At 41.6% G+C, this 17,302-nt stretch overlaps 2 protein-coding genes across 9 annotated transcripts in view; one reads left to right on the top strand and one right to left on the bottom strand.

Annotated features, from left to right (window-relative positions):
* The window catches only part of Exd1 (exonuclease 3'-5' domain containing 1), a 58,648-nt gene extending 57,698 nt beyond the window's left edge, over positions 1-950 (bottom strand). For 5 of the 8 annotated variants that reach the window (XM_003475703.4, XM_063250266.1, XM_063250265.1 and 2 more), the window contains exon 1: positions 536-901. The gene's annotated coding sequence lies outside the window, so the exon portion shown is untranslated. Of the gene's footprint in view, positions 1-535 lie in introns of all 8 variants that reach the window. The other 3 variants (XM_063250263.1, XM_063250264.1, XM_063250267.1) reach the window with 2 other exon arrangements.
* A 146-nt stretch (positions 951-1,096) lies between these two features.
* Positions 1,097-17,302, top strand: part of Chp1 (calcineurin like EF-hand protein 1) — a 42,112-nt gene continuing 25,906 nt past the window's right edge. Inside the window, exons 1-2 of the mRNA XM_003475704.5 lie at positions 1,097-1,344; positions 14,326-14,398. Of these exons, the coding sequence (XP_003475752.1) occupies positions 1,278-1,344; positions 14,326-14,398 (140 nt within the window). The 5' untranslated portion in view covers positions 1,097-1,277. The remainder of the gene's footprint in view (positions 1,345-14,325; positions 14,399-17,302) is intronic.

The following is a 17,302-nucleotide window of genomic DNA, read 5'->3' as shown; positions in this document are numbered from 1 at the left end:
TCAAGTAAACCCAACGGGAAAAGGGAGGCTTTTTTTTTTTTTTAACAAAAACAAAGAAGGACATAAAACAGGAAAAGCCCCTAATAGATATACTTTCATAGAAACAAAATAGCAGGTGGAAAAATATATTGATTTGAAAAGATGCCCAAGAAAGTTTATAAAATGCCCGAAAAAATACTGGCTCACGTGACAGGGTACTGATTTAACAGGTGGTTGTCAACTTTTTGTTTTTGAGACAGGGTCTCGCTAGATAGTTCAGGCTGTTTTTTTAAAACTCATTTCGTTGTCATGGCTGGCCTGGAACTTGCAGCAATTCTCTTGCCTCAGCCTCCCAAATCCTGGAATTACAGTCGTACGCCACCAAATCCCGTGGTTTTCAATTTTTTCATCAAGATTATGTCAGAATACGTAACAAAATGCAAAATTCCTCATTATTAAGACAAACTCCAAATAACGACGGGGCGGTCTTTCGGGCTGTCACTCTTCTCCACCCGTATTTTGGTAACCCTCCCCCGGAAATTTGGGACGTCCGGACCTTAATTTCAGTCAGAGGACGCGTTCTGTGAACTGAAAGAAGAGCTTCGGTTAGTAGCAAATCTCCGGGCGCTCGGGGCCACCCAGTGGCGGTTATCAAATAACGGTGCGGCGGCGCGCAGGCTACAGGGCGAGCCCGCGGGGCCGAACGTCCAGACGCAACTCCGGAGCAGCCAATCGGCATGCGGGCCCCAGGCCGGCTCCCCAGCGACCCCTGCGGCCAGGCGGAGAGAGCGCTAGCTAGCAGAAGGAGCACGACTTCAGCGTACCGTTCTCCACGCGAAGTTTTGTGTTTTTATTGTTTCTCTCCCACCTGTAGAGTGGGACTCCGGTGTTAGAGTCTGTGACAAGCCGCTTGGCTACGCCATCGGACTGCCAGTCAGCGTGCGGTAAAACTGTGCCTAAATGGAGTTGCCCTTTTAATGGGTAGAGCCACAGTGGCGTTGCTGTTTTAAGGCCGGCGCTAGCCGCGGTTCCGGAGGCGGGGCTGGCGCTGGGCTGGTTGTGTGAGGGGCTGGAGCTCCGCGGGTAGACGTCTGCTCTGGCGCAGGCCGCAGCCTCGCTCCTGATTGGCTGGTCTCTGAGCCGCCTCCCTCACGCACCGCCCCTGGGTTCCCTCCCAGGTCCGCAACGAAGCGCTGCTTTTTCCCTTCTTGACCCCTAGCCCTTTCTTTCCTCTTTCCCTCCCTCCTGCCACCGTCGCTTCTGGCACCGCTGCTCCCGGAGGAGCTCCTGGCACGGTAATGGGGTCTCGGGCCTCCACGTTACTGCGGGACGAAGAGCTCGAGGAGATCAAGAAGGAGACAGGCTGTGAGTTGGGCTTGACGGGTGGGAACGCGGCCCGGCGCCTTTGGCCGGCCTCGGGACCGACCGCAGTTGTCGCCGAGGTCTGGACTTGGGGTGCCTTAGCATTGAGGGGTCTTGGGGCAGCCTCAGGCGTCGGAGACCAAGGGCTGGAAGACCTGTCCATTCTGCTGTAGCTCGCGGTAGCGGGACTGCGGCTCCTGTGGGACTGTCCTTTCCCTAAAGTTGGGAGTCTCCATCCACTCCCTGCCCATGAAAGTCGTCGAACTCCCTGCATCTTCCATCCGACAAATCTTCCTTATGAAGAGACATCTTGACTCATAAGTAAAGCCCAAGTAACGAATTCAGGAACTTTGAATGGGTCTTGCAGAAAACAATCTGTTTCTGTAACGTTTCTAGGCAGGGGCTTAAAACCACTGATAACTGTAAGGAAATCACAAATTCTTGTCACAAACTGGAAAAATAAACTCATAAAGCGAGATCGTAAGGTAGGGATTTGAGAGCCGTGATCCGGTGACTGCAGAGCCTTAGACAGTCAGGGGTCTAAGAAAAAACCAGGGTACTACGACCAACCAACACCGAGCATACTTGCTGTCCTAAATTCACAGATTGATTTTTACTGTCCTACTGCATAAGGCAGTCGCTATTGAAACTGGATGTACTCCAAAAATCTCAGAGTAAATTTGTACTAGAAATTGATTTTTTGTGGTATAATCTCTTCCTAACCAGAACAAAGGAGCAACAGGGCGTTGGAATTGAGACGCTCCATGAAACACCATTATACTTTGAATAACCCTTTACAATGCAGTATATGGTGCAACCTTTTTGATGCATATAGTATTTCCTCACAAATCTTAATGATTTGTCGAGTTAAGAGTTCTGCATGCTATGTCTTTTATGATACTTGTATTTGATAATGACATATCGAATAATTCGGTGGCCCATGAGCAGTACTGCGAAGTCCTAGGGAAGCTACAGAAAGATTCAGGAAGTAGTGACCTCCAATAAATCAAAAGTTATCCTGTGGTTTCTAACAAATTCCACTTTTTTTTCTTTTCCTTTCAAGATAGGGTCTTAATGCGGAGTTCAAACTAGCTTTGAACTCGCTGTGTACTCCAGGCTGGCCTGGAACTGTTCCTGATCCTCCTACCTCAGCCTAGTGTGTATGATTACATTCATCATGGGAATTTGGAACCTGTACATAGTGTCTTAATTCCCTACTCAGTATGTTCGTCTCCTCTTCCTCCTCCCTCCCTCCATTTCTTGGAAGAGATGGTATCTATTCCCACCTCTTATCAGATGGGTTTACTTCCATCATCATTCCCTCATGCAAGAGCATAAGTCTCACACAAGAGCATAAAGACCTTTAGCCATGATGAAGCCACTACCTAAGAAATCCATTTCACAATTTTGAATGAATGTTGGAAAGTGGTTAGCTAATTATAATTTGCAGTACTTGTTTAACCACATAACCTTATGGTCATTTTATCACTCATTCTGACTCCAGGACTAAAAATATAATCAATTTGGAATCAGCAAGCATTTTATTACATTTTGTCACCATGACCTCTGGTCATACTTGTAAATATAATAACTACTTTAGGTCTAGGGTGACACCTGAATTAAAGCATTTGTGCTTAAAATAGAGTCACATAATGAAGTGTAAATCGTACGATGGTGAAAGCTGCTTTTTTCCTCAGATTGAAGGGGGCAGTAATCCCCTTCTGGTATATTTACATTTGACCAAATGAAAGGACCTCCATTCCTATAGAACGCTGGGTTATTTTACCATGAGACTTGTGGACAAACAGAACCAAGTACTTGTAGAAGAGCTGTTTTCCTGATTGGCAGAGTGACTCATGCATGAGGGTGGTTCTCAGCCAGAGTCAATGCAAATGCATGTATGAAGCCCAAAAACCTTGAGAAACAAGGACTTACTGAATTTTTGCAGTCTCTGTGTTCAGTATTTAGTATACTGGGTATTCAGAGCAGATGGTGACAAAAAACACCCACATCCTGCTGGGGAGAAAAACCTGAGAGATTTCTGATTAGCATCATGACATAAGGAAGCTAAAATTCTGTGGCACCCACTTCCATTGGCAAGATTGATTGGGTGGAAGACGAAGGAAAGTCTGTGTGCTGGCCATGTGAAAGACAGGAACTGGGCCTTGGTGTATTGAGAACAGGTTAGATTTGAATAAAGTAACCTAGGGTATTTTGAGAGTGGCTTCCAGAAAGTCACCCCCAACCTGCTGCAAAGTTGCTACTCTACCCTGGGAGTTGAGCCATCAGTTTATCCACTTTGTCCATATCAGAGTTGTTTCTTAAAGCCTTAATTTAGCTTGATACAGAATATTTAGAAAAATTGAAAACAGAGGCTGGGGGATTTAGCTCAGCGGCATAAGCGCCTGCCTTGCAAACAGGCAGTCGTGAGTTCGATCCCTGGTACCGATAAAAAGGAAAAAGACACACACAAAAAAAAGAAAAATTGAAAACAACACATACCTTTAGCGTTGTTTAGACAGGTGAAATTTGTTTTATTTAGGGAACAAGCAGTTGGAAACACAGTAACAACAAATGTTAGACATTTTACTACTCCCTTTATCAATTAGAAAATGTATCATTGAGGAGAACCAACTTTGTATTCATTATGAAAGCTTTGCATTAGAATTGATGATTATATTTAAGTTTCTCATAAATTTATTTGTTTAGAATTCATTTGGTTAGTTGAAGAGCCACTGAATATTTGGCAAAGTACCCCTAGATTACCTATGAGCCTCATTTTCTTTCTTTCTTTTTTTTTTTTTTAATTGGTACCAAGGATTGAACTCACAATCGTCACGCTTGCAAGGCAGGTGCTTTGCAGCTGAGCTAAATACCCAGCCCCATGAGCCTCATTTTTATCATTGGAAAATGAGAATAGTAGTAGTACCTATAGGATTCTTTTTTTTTTTTTTTTTTTTGCTGGTTAAATTGTTCTATTTAATTTTTAAATACATATCCATAGTACATATCCATAGGCTTTTTTTTTTTTTTGCTAGTTAAATTGTTTTATTTTAATTTTTTACTTTTTTCAAATCTATTTTTCCCCCCCTTCGGGGTTCCAAGAATCAAACTTATGACCTCAAGCTTGCCAGGCAAGTGCTTGTGTCATTAAGCTAAATTCTCAGCTCCTCAAATCCATTTCATTCAAGGATAAAAAGAAAGAATAAGAAAAAATCTGCAACAAAATGTCAAAACACATCAATCGGGGTAACAAAGGTACATATATTGTACATCATCATCCCCAAATCATTCACCCAGAGCACAAGACATTTGCATTTAATTATCCAAACAATACCAACACAAAGCTTTCTCTTCAATGAATTCAGAGAAATCAGTACTATAAATATCTTAACAATTTCTTATATAAATATACACATATACATGTTTTTTCTTTCAGCTTGTCACACTAATGAAACAATACGATATTTACACGGTTTTAATTTACCTGCATTGTTTCTGTATCTTCTAATCTGTTCCATTAATCTTCGGGTCTGTTTTTTTGCCAGTACCACACTTTTTTTATCACAGTAGCTTTATGGTATAATTTCAAGTGAGGGATTGTGATGCTCCCTGACTTGTCTTTCTTGCCCAGGATCTTTATAGGATTCTTATGCCTATATGTGACATAAATTATGTAAACCATTTAGAATAGTGTTAGATATAAGTGCCATGTAGATGTTAGTATTTACTTATTTATTTATTTTTGGCAGCACTGAGGTTTAACCCCAGTGCCTTGGCACTGAGCTACATTTTCACCCTTTTTCTTTCTTTCTTTTTTTTTCCTGTAGTAGATTTTGAACCCAGGACCTTTGGATTGAGCTATACCCTAACCCCTCTACTCTTAAAAAATGTTTTCAAGGCTGGGCATGGTGATACATGCCTGTAATCCCACCGTTGGGAGACTGAGACAGGAGGATCACTATGAGTTTGAGGCCAGCCTGGGCTACATAGTTCAAGGCCATCCTGATCTACATAAGGAGACCCTGCCTCAATAACAAACAAACATAAACTTTTTTTGAGGTAGGGCTAAATCCCTAAATTTCCCAGGCTGAATTCAAACTTTGAGTCTTCCTACCTTAACCTCCAAGAGTGCTGGGATTACATGTATAAACCACCATACCACGCTGGATGTTACAGTTTTGAACCAAGGAGAGCATTCATCGTTTTTTGGAAAATACAGTTATATGTACTAGCTATAAACACTGTGTTTAAGCCAGTTGGGAGGCTGAGGCAAGAGGATCATTTGAGTCTAGGAGTTCAAAGCCAGTTTTGGTGAGTTCAGATAGAGTCTTGCTCCAGTTCAGGCAGCAAGACCCTGTCTCAAAAACAAACAAAAACTGTGTTTAGAGCATATATTTGGGGAGGTGTAACATTTTATGTTTTTCCTGTTTCAGTAGGCAGTAGGAATCAAGTATACATGCTGTTTTCTCAGTCCTATGGAAGTAAATAAAATAGAAAGCCTGATATTTCTCACAGGTAAGAAATACTTTGTAAGCCTGATGTGGTGGTGTGCGCCTATAATCTCAGCACTTGGCAGGAGGATCTGTGAGTTCGAGACCAGCCTGGGTTACAAAGTGAGCTCAAAGCCAGCCTGAACTGCATAGAGATCCTCTCTCTCTCTCTCTCTCTCTTTCTCTCTCTCTCTCTCTTTCTCTTTCTCTGTCTCTCTTTCTCTCTCTTGATCTTTTTTTTGAGGCAGGGTCTCTCTCTCTGCAGTTCAGGCTGGCCTTGAGCTCACTTTGTAACCTAGGCTGGTCTCAAACTCGCAGTGATCCTCCTGCCTCAGCCTCCTGAATGCTGGGATTTACAGGCATGAGCCACCATGCCCAGCTTACCCTGTCACAAAGAAAAAAAAAAATTGCTAGATTGTCTTCTGCTGCTTTGCACTTCTTTTATTTTTTGGTACTGGGATTTGAATTTATTTGTTTCCTTATCAATGGTGGGGCTTTACCGCTGAGCTATAGGTTTTAGGGTTTGAACCTAGGGTTTGCATTGAGCTACATCCCCATTTCATCTTTTTTTTTCTTTTCTTTTCTTTTCTTTTTTTTTTTTTTTTTTTGAGACCAAGTCTCTCTCAGTCTCTGAGTTGCTCAAATTGAGTTCAAACTTATGATCCTCCTGCTTTCGCCCCAGAGTGTACTGGGATTACAAACATTGCCCCATGGCTAGCTGACATGTCTACTTTTTTGTTTGTTTTTATTTTCATTTTTGTTTTCTCAGGGCAAGTTCTCACTATGTAGTTCAGGCTGGCCTTGAACTTACTGTGTAGTCCAGGCTGCCCTCAAGCTCTCAGCAGTCCTCCTGCCTGTCTCCAGTAAGCTGGAGGCATGGGCCGCCAGGGATGGCTCTACTTTTTTTTTTTAAAGGACTGGAGAGCACCTGCAGGTCGAACCACCCGACCTATGGAAGCCACTGGCCCAAGTGATTAAGCAGGACTGATCAAAGGAACCACTGAGCTAAAGCCAGCCCTTTTTTTTTTTTTCCTTTTTGAGACATGGATTTGCCACATAGCTCAGGCTGGCCTCAAAATCACAGTGATCCTCCTGCCTCAGCCTCCCAAGTGCTGAGATTACAGGCATGTGCCATCATACCCATCAGCTCTACATCTTTATAAAGTTCATTTGAATAACAGATGTAATTGGAGGAGGGTCATAAATGTTTTGGGAGTGTCTATAATCTCCACCCTTAGTTCTGAACTGTAATAACGGTGAATTGCTTTTAAAACCTTAATTATGAGAAACAGTTTGTACCAAATAAATCCTGATGAATGCAGATTGATTTAGTTTTAGTTTCTACATTCTGGTTTGAGTCATTGTTTTGGGGGAGGGTGTTGAACAGGTTTAGGAAGTAAAATGTACTGGCTGATGAGGTTCTGTTTGTTTGAAAGGGTGTAGTGATGATATGAAGGGTGTAGGTTTCTCTGTACTTGAGCAAAGAACACAAGCCTGGCAAAAGCAGTCACTTGAGAACAATTTCCTGGAACCCAATTTCTGGCTACTTTTGCCTCCAAATGGAGGATCCCTTGCTGTTTTACCCTGCCCATACCTTACTGTCTGAAGGTTCTGTCACCATAGAAGACCCTGCTGTCCTGTGTCCAGTGAAATACAAGTGCTAATATATTTAGCTGGTTTGGGGTTAAGTGGTTTTTTTGGTTTTTGGTTTTTGGTTTTTTTGGTACCAGGGATCAAACTCATGACCTCGCGCTTGCCAGGCAGGTGCTTGTGCTATTGAGCACAGTCCCTGGCCCTAGATGTTAAGTAGTTTTTAAAGCGCTTTGTTTTTGTAGTTCTAGTTCAGAGTTTTCTTCCCATTTGTTACCAGAAAGTCTTAAGAAGTAACCACGTGCCACTAAATCCCTATGGACATTTTTTGATTTTTTTTGGTAGAAGAAGTCCACAGTGTAGAATACTTGACAGTTTGATGTTCCCTCTTTCTTTTCTTTCCTTTTTTTTTTTTTTTTTTTTGGTTTGTTTGTTTGTTTGAGACAATAGCTTGCTTTGCAGTCCAGACTGGTCTTGAACTCACTGTGTAGCCCAGGCTGGTTTTGAACTATGGTGACCTACCACGCCCGGCTAGTGTAGTCACTCAGAGGATAATTGGCCCCAGCAGCAGTTGCAAAGGCATAAACTGAGTCTCTGCCCTTTTATTTTTTATTTTATTTGGGTGTTGTCCTTGGGATCGAAAATAGAGCCACCCTGACGTGTGTTCCCAGACCTTTCTGTTTTATTTTGAGACAAGGTCCTGCCAAGTTGCTAAGCTTTTCAAGCTGGGTTTGAACTTCCCTTCTTCTTGCCTCAGCCACCAAGTCTATGTTTAACAGGACAGAAAAATTACAAAATTCTATACAATAAAAGAGTGGTAGGGGCTACGGATTTAGCTCAGTGGTATAAGCACCTGTTCGGCAAGGGTGAGGTTATGAGTTCAATCCCTGATACCCCCCCTCAAAAAAAGTGGTAAGTACATTATAGGCACTGCTGTTATGGAAGAGAAAATTGCATTGAGAAGGAAAGCTTACCCTGAACTGAATTTATTAGATTTGTCTAAATGTTTTTTTCTTTCTTTTGTGTGTCTGTGTTTGTGTATGTGGTTGCACTGGGAACCCAGGACCTCATTCATGCTAAACATGCACTCTATTGCTGAATTACACCCATAGCCCTAAGTTATGGACTTTTCTGGTCAACAATTTGAACACTGCAGCTATAAAACCCCTTCATCCCTATTTCTGTGTGCATCTCCTTAGAAAAGGACTTTTTTTTTTTTTTTTTTTTGTCTTTTTCCTTTTTATCGGTACCAGGGATCGAACTCACAACTGCCTGCTTGCCAGGCAGGCGCTTATGCCGCTGAGCAAAATCCCCAGGCCCAGAAAAGGACTTTCTTACATACACTATTATCACACCTGAAAACACTAATAATAATTCTATAAATTTCCCCAATTATAAGAAAATAAGTCTTTTTGTTTGTTTTGTAAAATATGTCATGAAGCCCTGCTGTCAAGGGGAATGTTTGGGTATGCAGTGTTCAGGAGGAATGATTAGGAGTACAAGCTTTAACTCAATCGGCGTTTACCCTGTTAACCCTCAACTACACTCCTATGCATTACCTTATTGTCTTTTGTGTTAAGATTTTGAATAGGCTGAGCATAGTGGCCTGTGCCTGTAATCCCAGCACTCTGGAGGCTGAGGCAGGAAGATCACACTGAGTTTAACCCAGCACTCTGGAGGCTGAGGCAGGAGGATCACACTGAGTTTAAGGCTAGCCTGGGCTACAAAGTGAGTTCAAGGCAAACCTGAACCATATAGTGAAACCCTGCCTCAAAAAAAGAAAAATTAAGATAAAAACAAGGACAAAATAACTGTTCTTCATTGTCACTCTCCCCTGCTGAGTACTAGCTGGTGCTTGAGCCCAAGTACTGAGCAGTGCTTTTTTATTTATGTGCTGTTGTTATAGGCATGTGCCAACACACCCGGCTTCCTTTTCCATCGTCCCCTTTCATTCCACTTTGCAATTTGGCACTTCTGTGCAGTGCCTTCCTGCTCTGAGCATAAGGCAATGATAATAGAGAAAAGGTCTATTGTCAGAAGTTAGCAGGGTCCTTTAAATAATCTTCAACAGTATAAAGTAATTATCTGCCCATCAGTGGGGAGAAAGTATAGCTTCATTCAAGGTACGTCTGTGTGCAGTATTTTCTGAGTATCTGGCAACTCCTGAGCCGCCTTTGGATTACCAAGATATTTGGGGCACCCTGTCTGGCTACTGTGAATGAGTTACTGGAAACATATCCTGCCTCATTTGTGCAGTTCTAAAACCTTTCTGCACATAGGTTTTGTACCTCCTTTAAAAGTGGGTTGGGCTGCCAGCATGGTGGCACATGCCTGTAATCTCAGCCCTAGGGAAGCTGAAGCGCAGGGAATTTACTGTGAGTTCAAGGCCAGCCTGGTTATATAGTGAGTTCAAGGCCAACCTGAACTACAAAGCAACATCCTGTGGAGAGAGAGGTGAGAAAAGAAAGGAAAAAAAGGCAAGAGAGAAGAAAGAAAGATGGATGGAGGCTGAGGCAGCAGAATCCCTTAAATCCACAGATTTTGAGATCAGTCTGGGCAACATAAAAACAAGTGATTTAAAGTTGTTCTAAAGTTGTTCTGTACCTTAGAACAGTGATGGCAAACCCTTGAGAGCATTTAAGAATACAGTCTGCGGGGCTGGGGATTTAGCTCAGCGGCATAAGCGCCTGCCTTGCAAGCAGGCAGTCGTGAGTTCGATCCCCGGTACCGATAAAAAGGAAAAAGAAAAAAAAAAAAGAAAGAATACAGTCTGCTAAAAAAAAAAAAAAAAAAAATACAGTCTGCTATAGCAGACATGCCGTAGGTTGCGTATATTAGAGATTGCTTAATATTCTTTGTCATGGTCAATTTAACACCTAAACTAGCTTTCTCTCCTTTTTGTTACAAAGGCTTTTTTAAATGATATTATAAAATTAGTTCTGGGGGCTGGGGATTTAGCTCAGCAGCATAAGCGCTTGCCTTGCAAGCAGGCAGTCGTGAGTTCGATCCCTGGTACCGATAAAAAGGAAAAAAGACCAAAAAAAATAAATAAATAAAATTAGTTCTGAAATGTAGAAAGTTGGTTCAGACCATATTGAGTAATGTTAAAAGCTGACATCTAAAGCCGGACGTGGTGGCTCACGCCTGTAATCCCAACACGGGAGGCAAAGGTGGGAGGATCGTTGCGAGTTTGAGACCAGCCTTTGGCTACAAAGTGAACTCAAGGCCAGCCTGAACTGCATAGCAAGACCCTGCCTCAAAAAAGACAAAAAAAAAAAAAAAGCTGACATCTGGAGCTAGAGATGTGGCTCTGTGTAGAGCACTTGCTTATTAGTGCTGAAAGCCCTGCGTTTCAACTCTGTCCTCCCCCCTAAAAAAGGATATTTGGTTATACATTCCTCTGCTGATTTCTATATAGCCTAGTTTATCCTGAAAGATAGCAGTTCCATGATTGTTTGAAGTACTTATGTACATATTTTTGTGAACATACATAAATTATGAATTCAAACAGCCATAGATAGATTCCACCCTCCCCCAACAAAAAGGGTTATAAAGACACACTAAAATTTACTAAGGAAGTTTTAAAAAGTCATACTATCAGAAGCTTCTGTGATCCATTCTTTTGGATGATGATCTACATTAGAAAGGTGCTTAATAGTCATTTATTTAACAATTGGATTAGGGTGCATCATAACACTCCTATCAATTTTAAAGTTGTAAAAAATTGTTGTATATATACTTGGGGGATTTCTAGAGAGACCTAAGGGCCAAGGATATAGCTCAGCAGCATAGGGTCTGCCTAACAAGCAGGAGGTCATGAGTTTGATTCCCAGTACCAAAAAAAAAAGAGAGAGAGACAATTTGTATCTAGAAAGACTCAAAAGCAACTGGTAACAGTGTTTGCCTATGGCTCAGGGCAATAAATGATGAACCTTTTAGAGCTTTAATTGATACAAGCAGCCCTCTGTGGCAGGAGTGCTATAGGTTCACCACCACTGCTCTAGGAAAATGGAGAATCTGAGTACTAGAGAAAGTATTCATTGTGTATTCTTTTGTACATTTGGATTTTTATCTTGTGCATGGAGTAAAATGAATATAAAAAATACAATTTGATTGCTTTCGTTAAAATCTAAAATACAGAATCACAGAAAGAATTAAGTTCATGAACCAAGGTACTAGGGTATATAACACTCCAAACTGAAGTCTGATCCAATGGACTAAATGAAGTTATTAAAACTAGTCTAAGGTAATACAGAAAAAGTTATGAGTTGCCAAATGAAAAGTAAGCTATTATAGTGATATAAAGTACGCAGATGACTGGATACTACATGGTATAAACCAAAATGAAAACAGCAGTGTTGGAACTGTAAACAAACACTGTTTTTTCAAAAAATCTTTTAGGAAACTTAATAGTAATTCTTTGACTGGCTTATTTTGCTAAACTGAAGGCAACTTTAGTACAAGGGTAGGTAGGTTTTGAGGCTTGAGGCCAGTCCAGAGTGAACTGGTCGGGCTCTTACAGCACAGGGTTGTGCCTGACAGAGGAGGAAGGGGGAGAGTAATAAGCATAGCAATGAGGTCATAGCTTTAGGCTCACCTAGTCGGGACGATGAGGTAACTAACCTACAGTGCCAGGCCAGCATCGCCTTTCATCCTCTGCACGCAGCCCTCTTTACTCCTAGCCTTAAGCAGGGATGTTAGGAACGGAGTCAGAATCTGTGACCCTGACCTTCGCCACAGTGTATGCTCTTCACAGAGTACTGTTCACACCTGCCTGGCTGTCAGAACTGGCTGCCTCTGCTTCCCTTGTGGCTGGACCCCTGCTGCTCTGCCTTGGATGGCAATGGGAATGATTCTTCTTTCTGTCTCTGTCTCTGTCTCTCTCTCTCTCTCTTTCTCTGTCTCTCTGTTCTCTGCTCACCCTAGAGCCTAGTGCAGAACAGAGCACCTCTTCAAAGGTGAAACCTAATGCTGCAGTAGTCACAGTGCCCTCCTAGTGTTCTTCCCAGTCCTGGGCCACTTGTTTCCTGCCCTCCCCCTCTCCCAGCCCTTGTTTGCTTTGTTCCATTGTTCCTAACACTTGGAGTCTATGTGAGCTCAGGGAGGAGTACAACTACCAGAGCTACTCATGCCACCCCTTAAGGTGCAAGCTAGGACAAAGTCCAACTTTGTTCAAAACCCTTTTTGGCTGCGATCTCTTCACCTATGACCATTCTCCCAATTGGAGGAGTGTGTATGTTTGACACAGTGTCTTACTATGTAGGTTGAACTCTATGTAGCCCAAACTGACCTCTGCCACTGTCCTCCTACCTCAGCCTCCCAAGTGCTGTCTAGGTTTTGGGGGTTTTTTGGGGAAGAGGGGGTCCCCCTCTTTCCACGGTGCCAGGAGACTAAACTTATTCCTAGAAATGCTTTTTTTTTTTCTTCAAAGTTTTATTGGGCTGGGGATATAGCTCAGTAGTCAGCACCTGCCTTGCAAGCATGAGATCCTGAGTTTGAATCCCTGTACCAAAAGAAAAAAAAAAGTTATGTTGGATACCTGCTAATATTAGCTGATTTTAATTGTCTACTGAAAGGATTTTGCCCCAGATAGGACACTGTACCGGGTGGAAGGCTGGGAGGCGGAACCAAGGGTCTCTATCTTGAAGTCACCTACCTGTGACACGAATACCAGTGGGCTACCTGTGCATCACTAATGCCCCTTAGGCACCACCCCAAACCTAAGCTACATGTACATTCCCACACCACTTGTCTGGCGGAGAGAATGCCAGACCCTAGAGGGTCAGGCACTCTCTCTCCACATTCTTAAAATAAAGGCCGCTTTTATTTCATACTTGTTATCTTTTTAGCCGCGCCGAAAATTCTATCAGATGGTTCCCTTCTGCGCTGAAAATTCTATCATCTACTTGTGTCTGAATTTACAGAGGTAGTCCAAACAGAAGAATAAAATCACTTTCTTGCAGATGACATCTATTGTAGCAGGACCACTTTGTAAATTGCCTGTTTGCCTCTTTGAAGCCAGTTCCTTTCTTGGGAACTCGGTGGAGCTTATGCACTCATAGCAAAGAAGCCAGTACCAAGATGTGGTGATCTTTTATCTATAGGGTTAGTCCTAAGGGGAGAGATAAAACCTCTGGTATTTAGTGCAGACTAGATTTTCATAATAGAATCTGTTCACTGTTCCCCAGTCTTTAATTCAGTTCAGGTTATCTAACCAGCAATGCCAGCCTGAAACAAAAGCTGATTTAATAGGTAGGAGTTTTTAAACAAAGCATGTATTTTTATAGCCTCTAACTTGGCATTGAAATGTAAAAGTCTCACAATTTCTTTTTAAACTAAATTTGGCTTTTTAAAATATTAACCATGGTTGGTCCGATGGCAGTTGGTTATCAGAACTTATTAACATTAGTGTCACTAAAGTTGGTATACCACCCCCCCCACTGCTAAATTTGACTGGCTTAAAAAAAAATATTAACCATTTCACATTTAATACATTTGTGGGGTGGTGTTGGGGGTCAGGCCCAGGGCCTTGCTTATGCCAAGCACACACATAACTGAGCTACATCCCCAGTCCCTAACACGTTCTTGATTAAGCCTAGACACCATTCCTGAGACTCAGGGGGTTTTTTTTGGTACTGGAGATCAAACTCACGATCTTGAGCTTGCCAGGCAGGCACTTATGTCCTTGAGCCAAATCCCTGGCCCCATGAAACTTAGTTTTGATTGCTCTTGATTTGCTAAGTCCTTCTGTGCTTCAATGTGTAAGCTTTTTGCTTTCACAGTGTGGAGATGACTGAGAATAGCAATACCTCCCCATGTCTCGTGCCCAGAAGCATGTGGGTTGAGTGCAGTGTGAATGGAGACCTCCTTCCCTAGCTCAGACTAATTGTGCCCTCTTTAGTTTCTCACAGTCAGATCACTCGCCTCTACAGCCGATTCACCAGCCTGGACAAAGGAGAAAATGGAACTCTCAGGTAAGCAGTTTTTTTCTTTATCTCTTTGTTCCCCTTACAAAAACTAGAAACTAGAAACTGACAATGCTTGAATGGCTCCCTTTATCCTAAAGGCAGATACTATTGTTTTGGTACTGAGGATTAAACTCAGGGTCTTGAGCATGGTAGGTAAGGTCTCTGCCACTGAGGTACATTTCCCCAGCCCTTTTTATTTTAAGATAGTCTCACTAAGTTGCTAGACTGGGCTTGAACTTGTGATCCTCCTGCCTTGGCACCTCCCAAGAGCTGGGACCATGGGTGTGCACCACTGTGCCCAGCTATTTTGTTTTTACATAGGTTTCACTGACCTGCTGAGTAGCTGAGATTAGAATTCTAGGTGTCCAGCACCTGGCTTTTCTTTTAATTATGGCAAAACAAATATAGCATAAACAAGTCAGTGGCATTAGGCACATTCACAGTGTTGTGCAGCCATCTCCACCACCCAGTTCCAGAACAGATTCATTATCCCAAATGGAACTCCTGGACCCACTGAAACATCACATACTGAGCCCATCACATGGCCCCACTTTTCCCCAAAGCTGTTTCTCTGTAGACATTTCACATAAATGCATCATGCAGTAAGTGTCCTTCTTGACAGTGGGTTCTTTGACTTAACAAGATATTTCAAGACTCATTCATGTTATGGTGTGTGTCATTACCCTACCCCTTGGTACTGGGGATGAGACCGAGGAAGTGCTCACAGACTTCACACTGGCTGAGGTTCCTGACAATACCATCTCAGCCTCAGGCCACATTGTAGTCAGATTGCCTTAACCCCTGTTCCAAACCGTTTCTGCTTCTAGCCTCTCCAACCTTACAGATGGTAGTTGGAAACCCTAAATTCTTCTGCAGTACAGAGCAGTGCTGCTCTCTCTAGCCTTTACTGCCAGACTCAGTACAAGACTCTGTCCTGACCTTTCTAGAGCTCCTTAGGTTGCTCAGATGAATACTAGTGGCTTCCAATCTTTTGTTACCAGAAACCTGTACCACTTTCTTAAAAACACAGGATTGTTAGAAAAAATACTTCTATCTATTTTATTTAGAGATAGGGTTTCTCAGTGTTGCCCAGCATAATCTCAAAACTCTTGGCTCAAGAAGTCATCCTGCCTGTACTTCCTGAGTACTTGGAACCACAGATGTGTACCACTGCACCCAGTTTTTCTAGTTTTTTGTAAGCTGTCTTCCCTAACAGTCCACCTCTGGGGGCTGCCTGAAGCCAGATTTGCAGAGGCTATAGTGTACACCTTGCATTCCTCATTTCTTTTTTTTTTTTTTTTTTTTTTAAGAGAAAAAAGAGAAAAACACAAAACAAACCAAAGCGGTGTAAGGGTACACGTAATAGAGAACTACAAAACAAAACAAAACAAAACAAAAAAAACAAAACAAACAAACAAAAAAAAAACATAACAGTAAGAAATCACCTGTTAGTATATTACATATTATCATCTTGAAAATAGTTCCTCAAATCACAGTATCAAAGAATACAAGGTGGACATTCAAACAGGTAGACTGCAAACAGCTGTGTTCAATGATCCAAAAACATTGATACAGTCAGCTATTTAACACCCCTAATCACACTTGCTGTTATATCCGTTAGAGCTCTTTTTCTTTTTCTTTTTTTTTTTTTTTCCCTCTCTTTTTTACAACAAAATTCACACACTTTAGATTTCATTACTCCTTAGTGCTTATTACTTTTTTGGGGGGGGAGGGGGGAAGAATACAGTCAAATATGGCAAAACAAAGCTGTCAGTCAATACCAAGGATAGACATAGCACATGGTGTAGAACAGAGTACAAGTTTATCAACAATGGTTATCAACGTTGTCCCTTGTTTCCTTAAAAAGAATTGTCTATCTCATTAGATATTATAAAGTTGGACAAAACAGTAGAGAACAAGACCAATAAAACTTAGGCATTGTAAACATTACAGGACTTCCAAAAAAGACAATAGTCAAACCAGAATGGGTATCTTAGTGAATCTTATTGTCTTCAAAGTAGTTGCCTATGTCTTCAAACTTGATACTACCATATAGAATGGAACAGAGTCTAATCAGTCAAAACAAGATTGTGGGAGTACTACAGGACTTCAAAACAAGTTAATAGGAAATCAAAAAGAGTTACTATTTATATATCCTAATTTTTTGAATTTTTTCTTTAATTAAGACAAACATAAGAAATGACTAAATAATTTTTTTTAAAACAATAAGGGGGAGATTGAGATAAAACAGGACATAACAATATAACAATAGAGGTCCCAGCATGACTGTTTCAACAACCTAGTACTTCACCACCATATAACCTGACTTAATAGTAGTTACCATAGTGTCTTTTTCCTTGAAATATTTGAATAAAACTTCATATACTCTAGCTTCAAATATTTTCAAATCAAGAAGCCCAGAATAAAGCCTTTCTAATTAATGAGTGAAAACTTTATAAGGCTCCAAGGCCACCTAATGGGGAATCATGATTACCACATATTTTTATATATTTGATTCATTACTTACATTAGGGAAACTATTCGGTATTCACACATGCAAGATTGATTTATTTCACTTATGAGTATGGTCTCAAGCTGCGCCCATTTATTGATAAATATCTCAATGTGATCCTTCTTTATAGCTGAATAATACTCCATTGTATAGAAATACCACAACTTTTTTATCCATTCCTCAGTTGATGGACACTTGGGTTGTTTCCAAGATCTGGCGATTACAAATTGTGCTGCTATAAACATAGGTGCACATATATCACTGTGGTATGATGCTTTCAGTTCTTCTGGGAATATGCCTAGAAGTGGAATAGCTGGAATAAATGGGATTTCCAGTCCCAACTTTTTGAGAAATCTCCAGACAGATCTCCACAAAGGCTGTACCAGTCTACACTCCCA

The sequence above is a fragment of the Cavia porcellus genome, unplaced genomic scaffold, assembly GCF_034190915.1.
Source record: "Cavia porcellus strain 051 isolate PalLab524CR breed Dunkin Hartley unplaced genomic scaffold, mCavPor4.1 scaffold_6, whole genome shotgun sequence".
In the NCBI taxonomy this organism is placed as follows: Eukaryota; Metazoa; Chordata; class Mammalia; order Rodentia; family Caviidae; genus Cavia; species Cavia porcellus.
The sequence above is the reverse complement of the archived record's forward strand: the minus strand, read 5'-3'. Positions and strand labels throughout refer to the sequence as shown.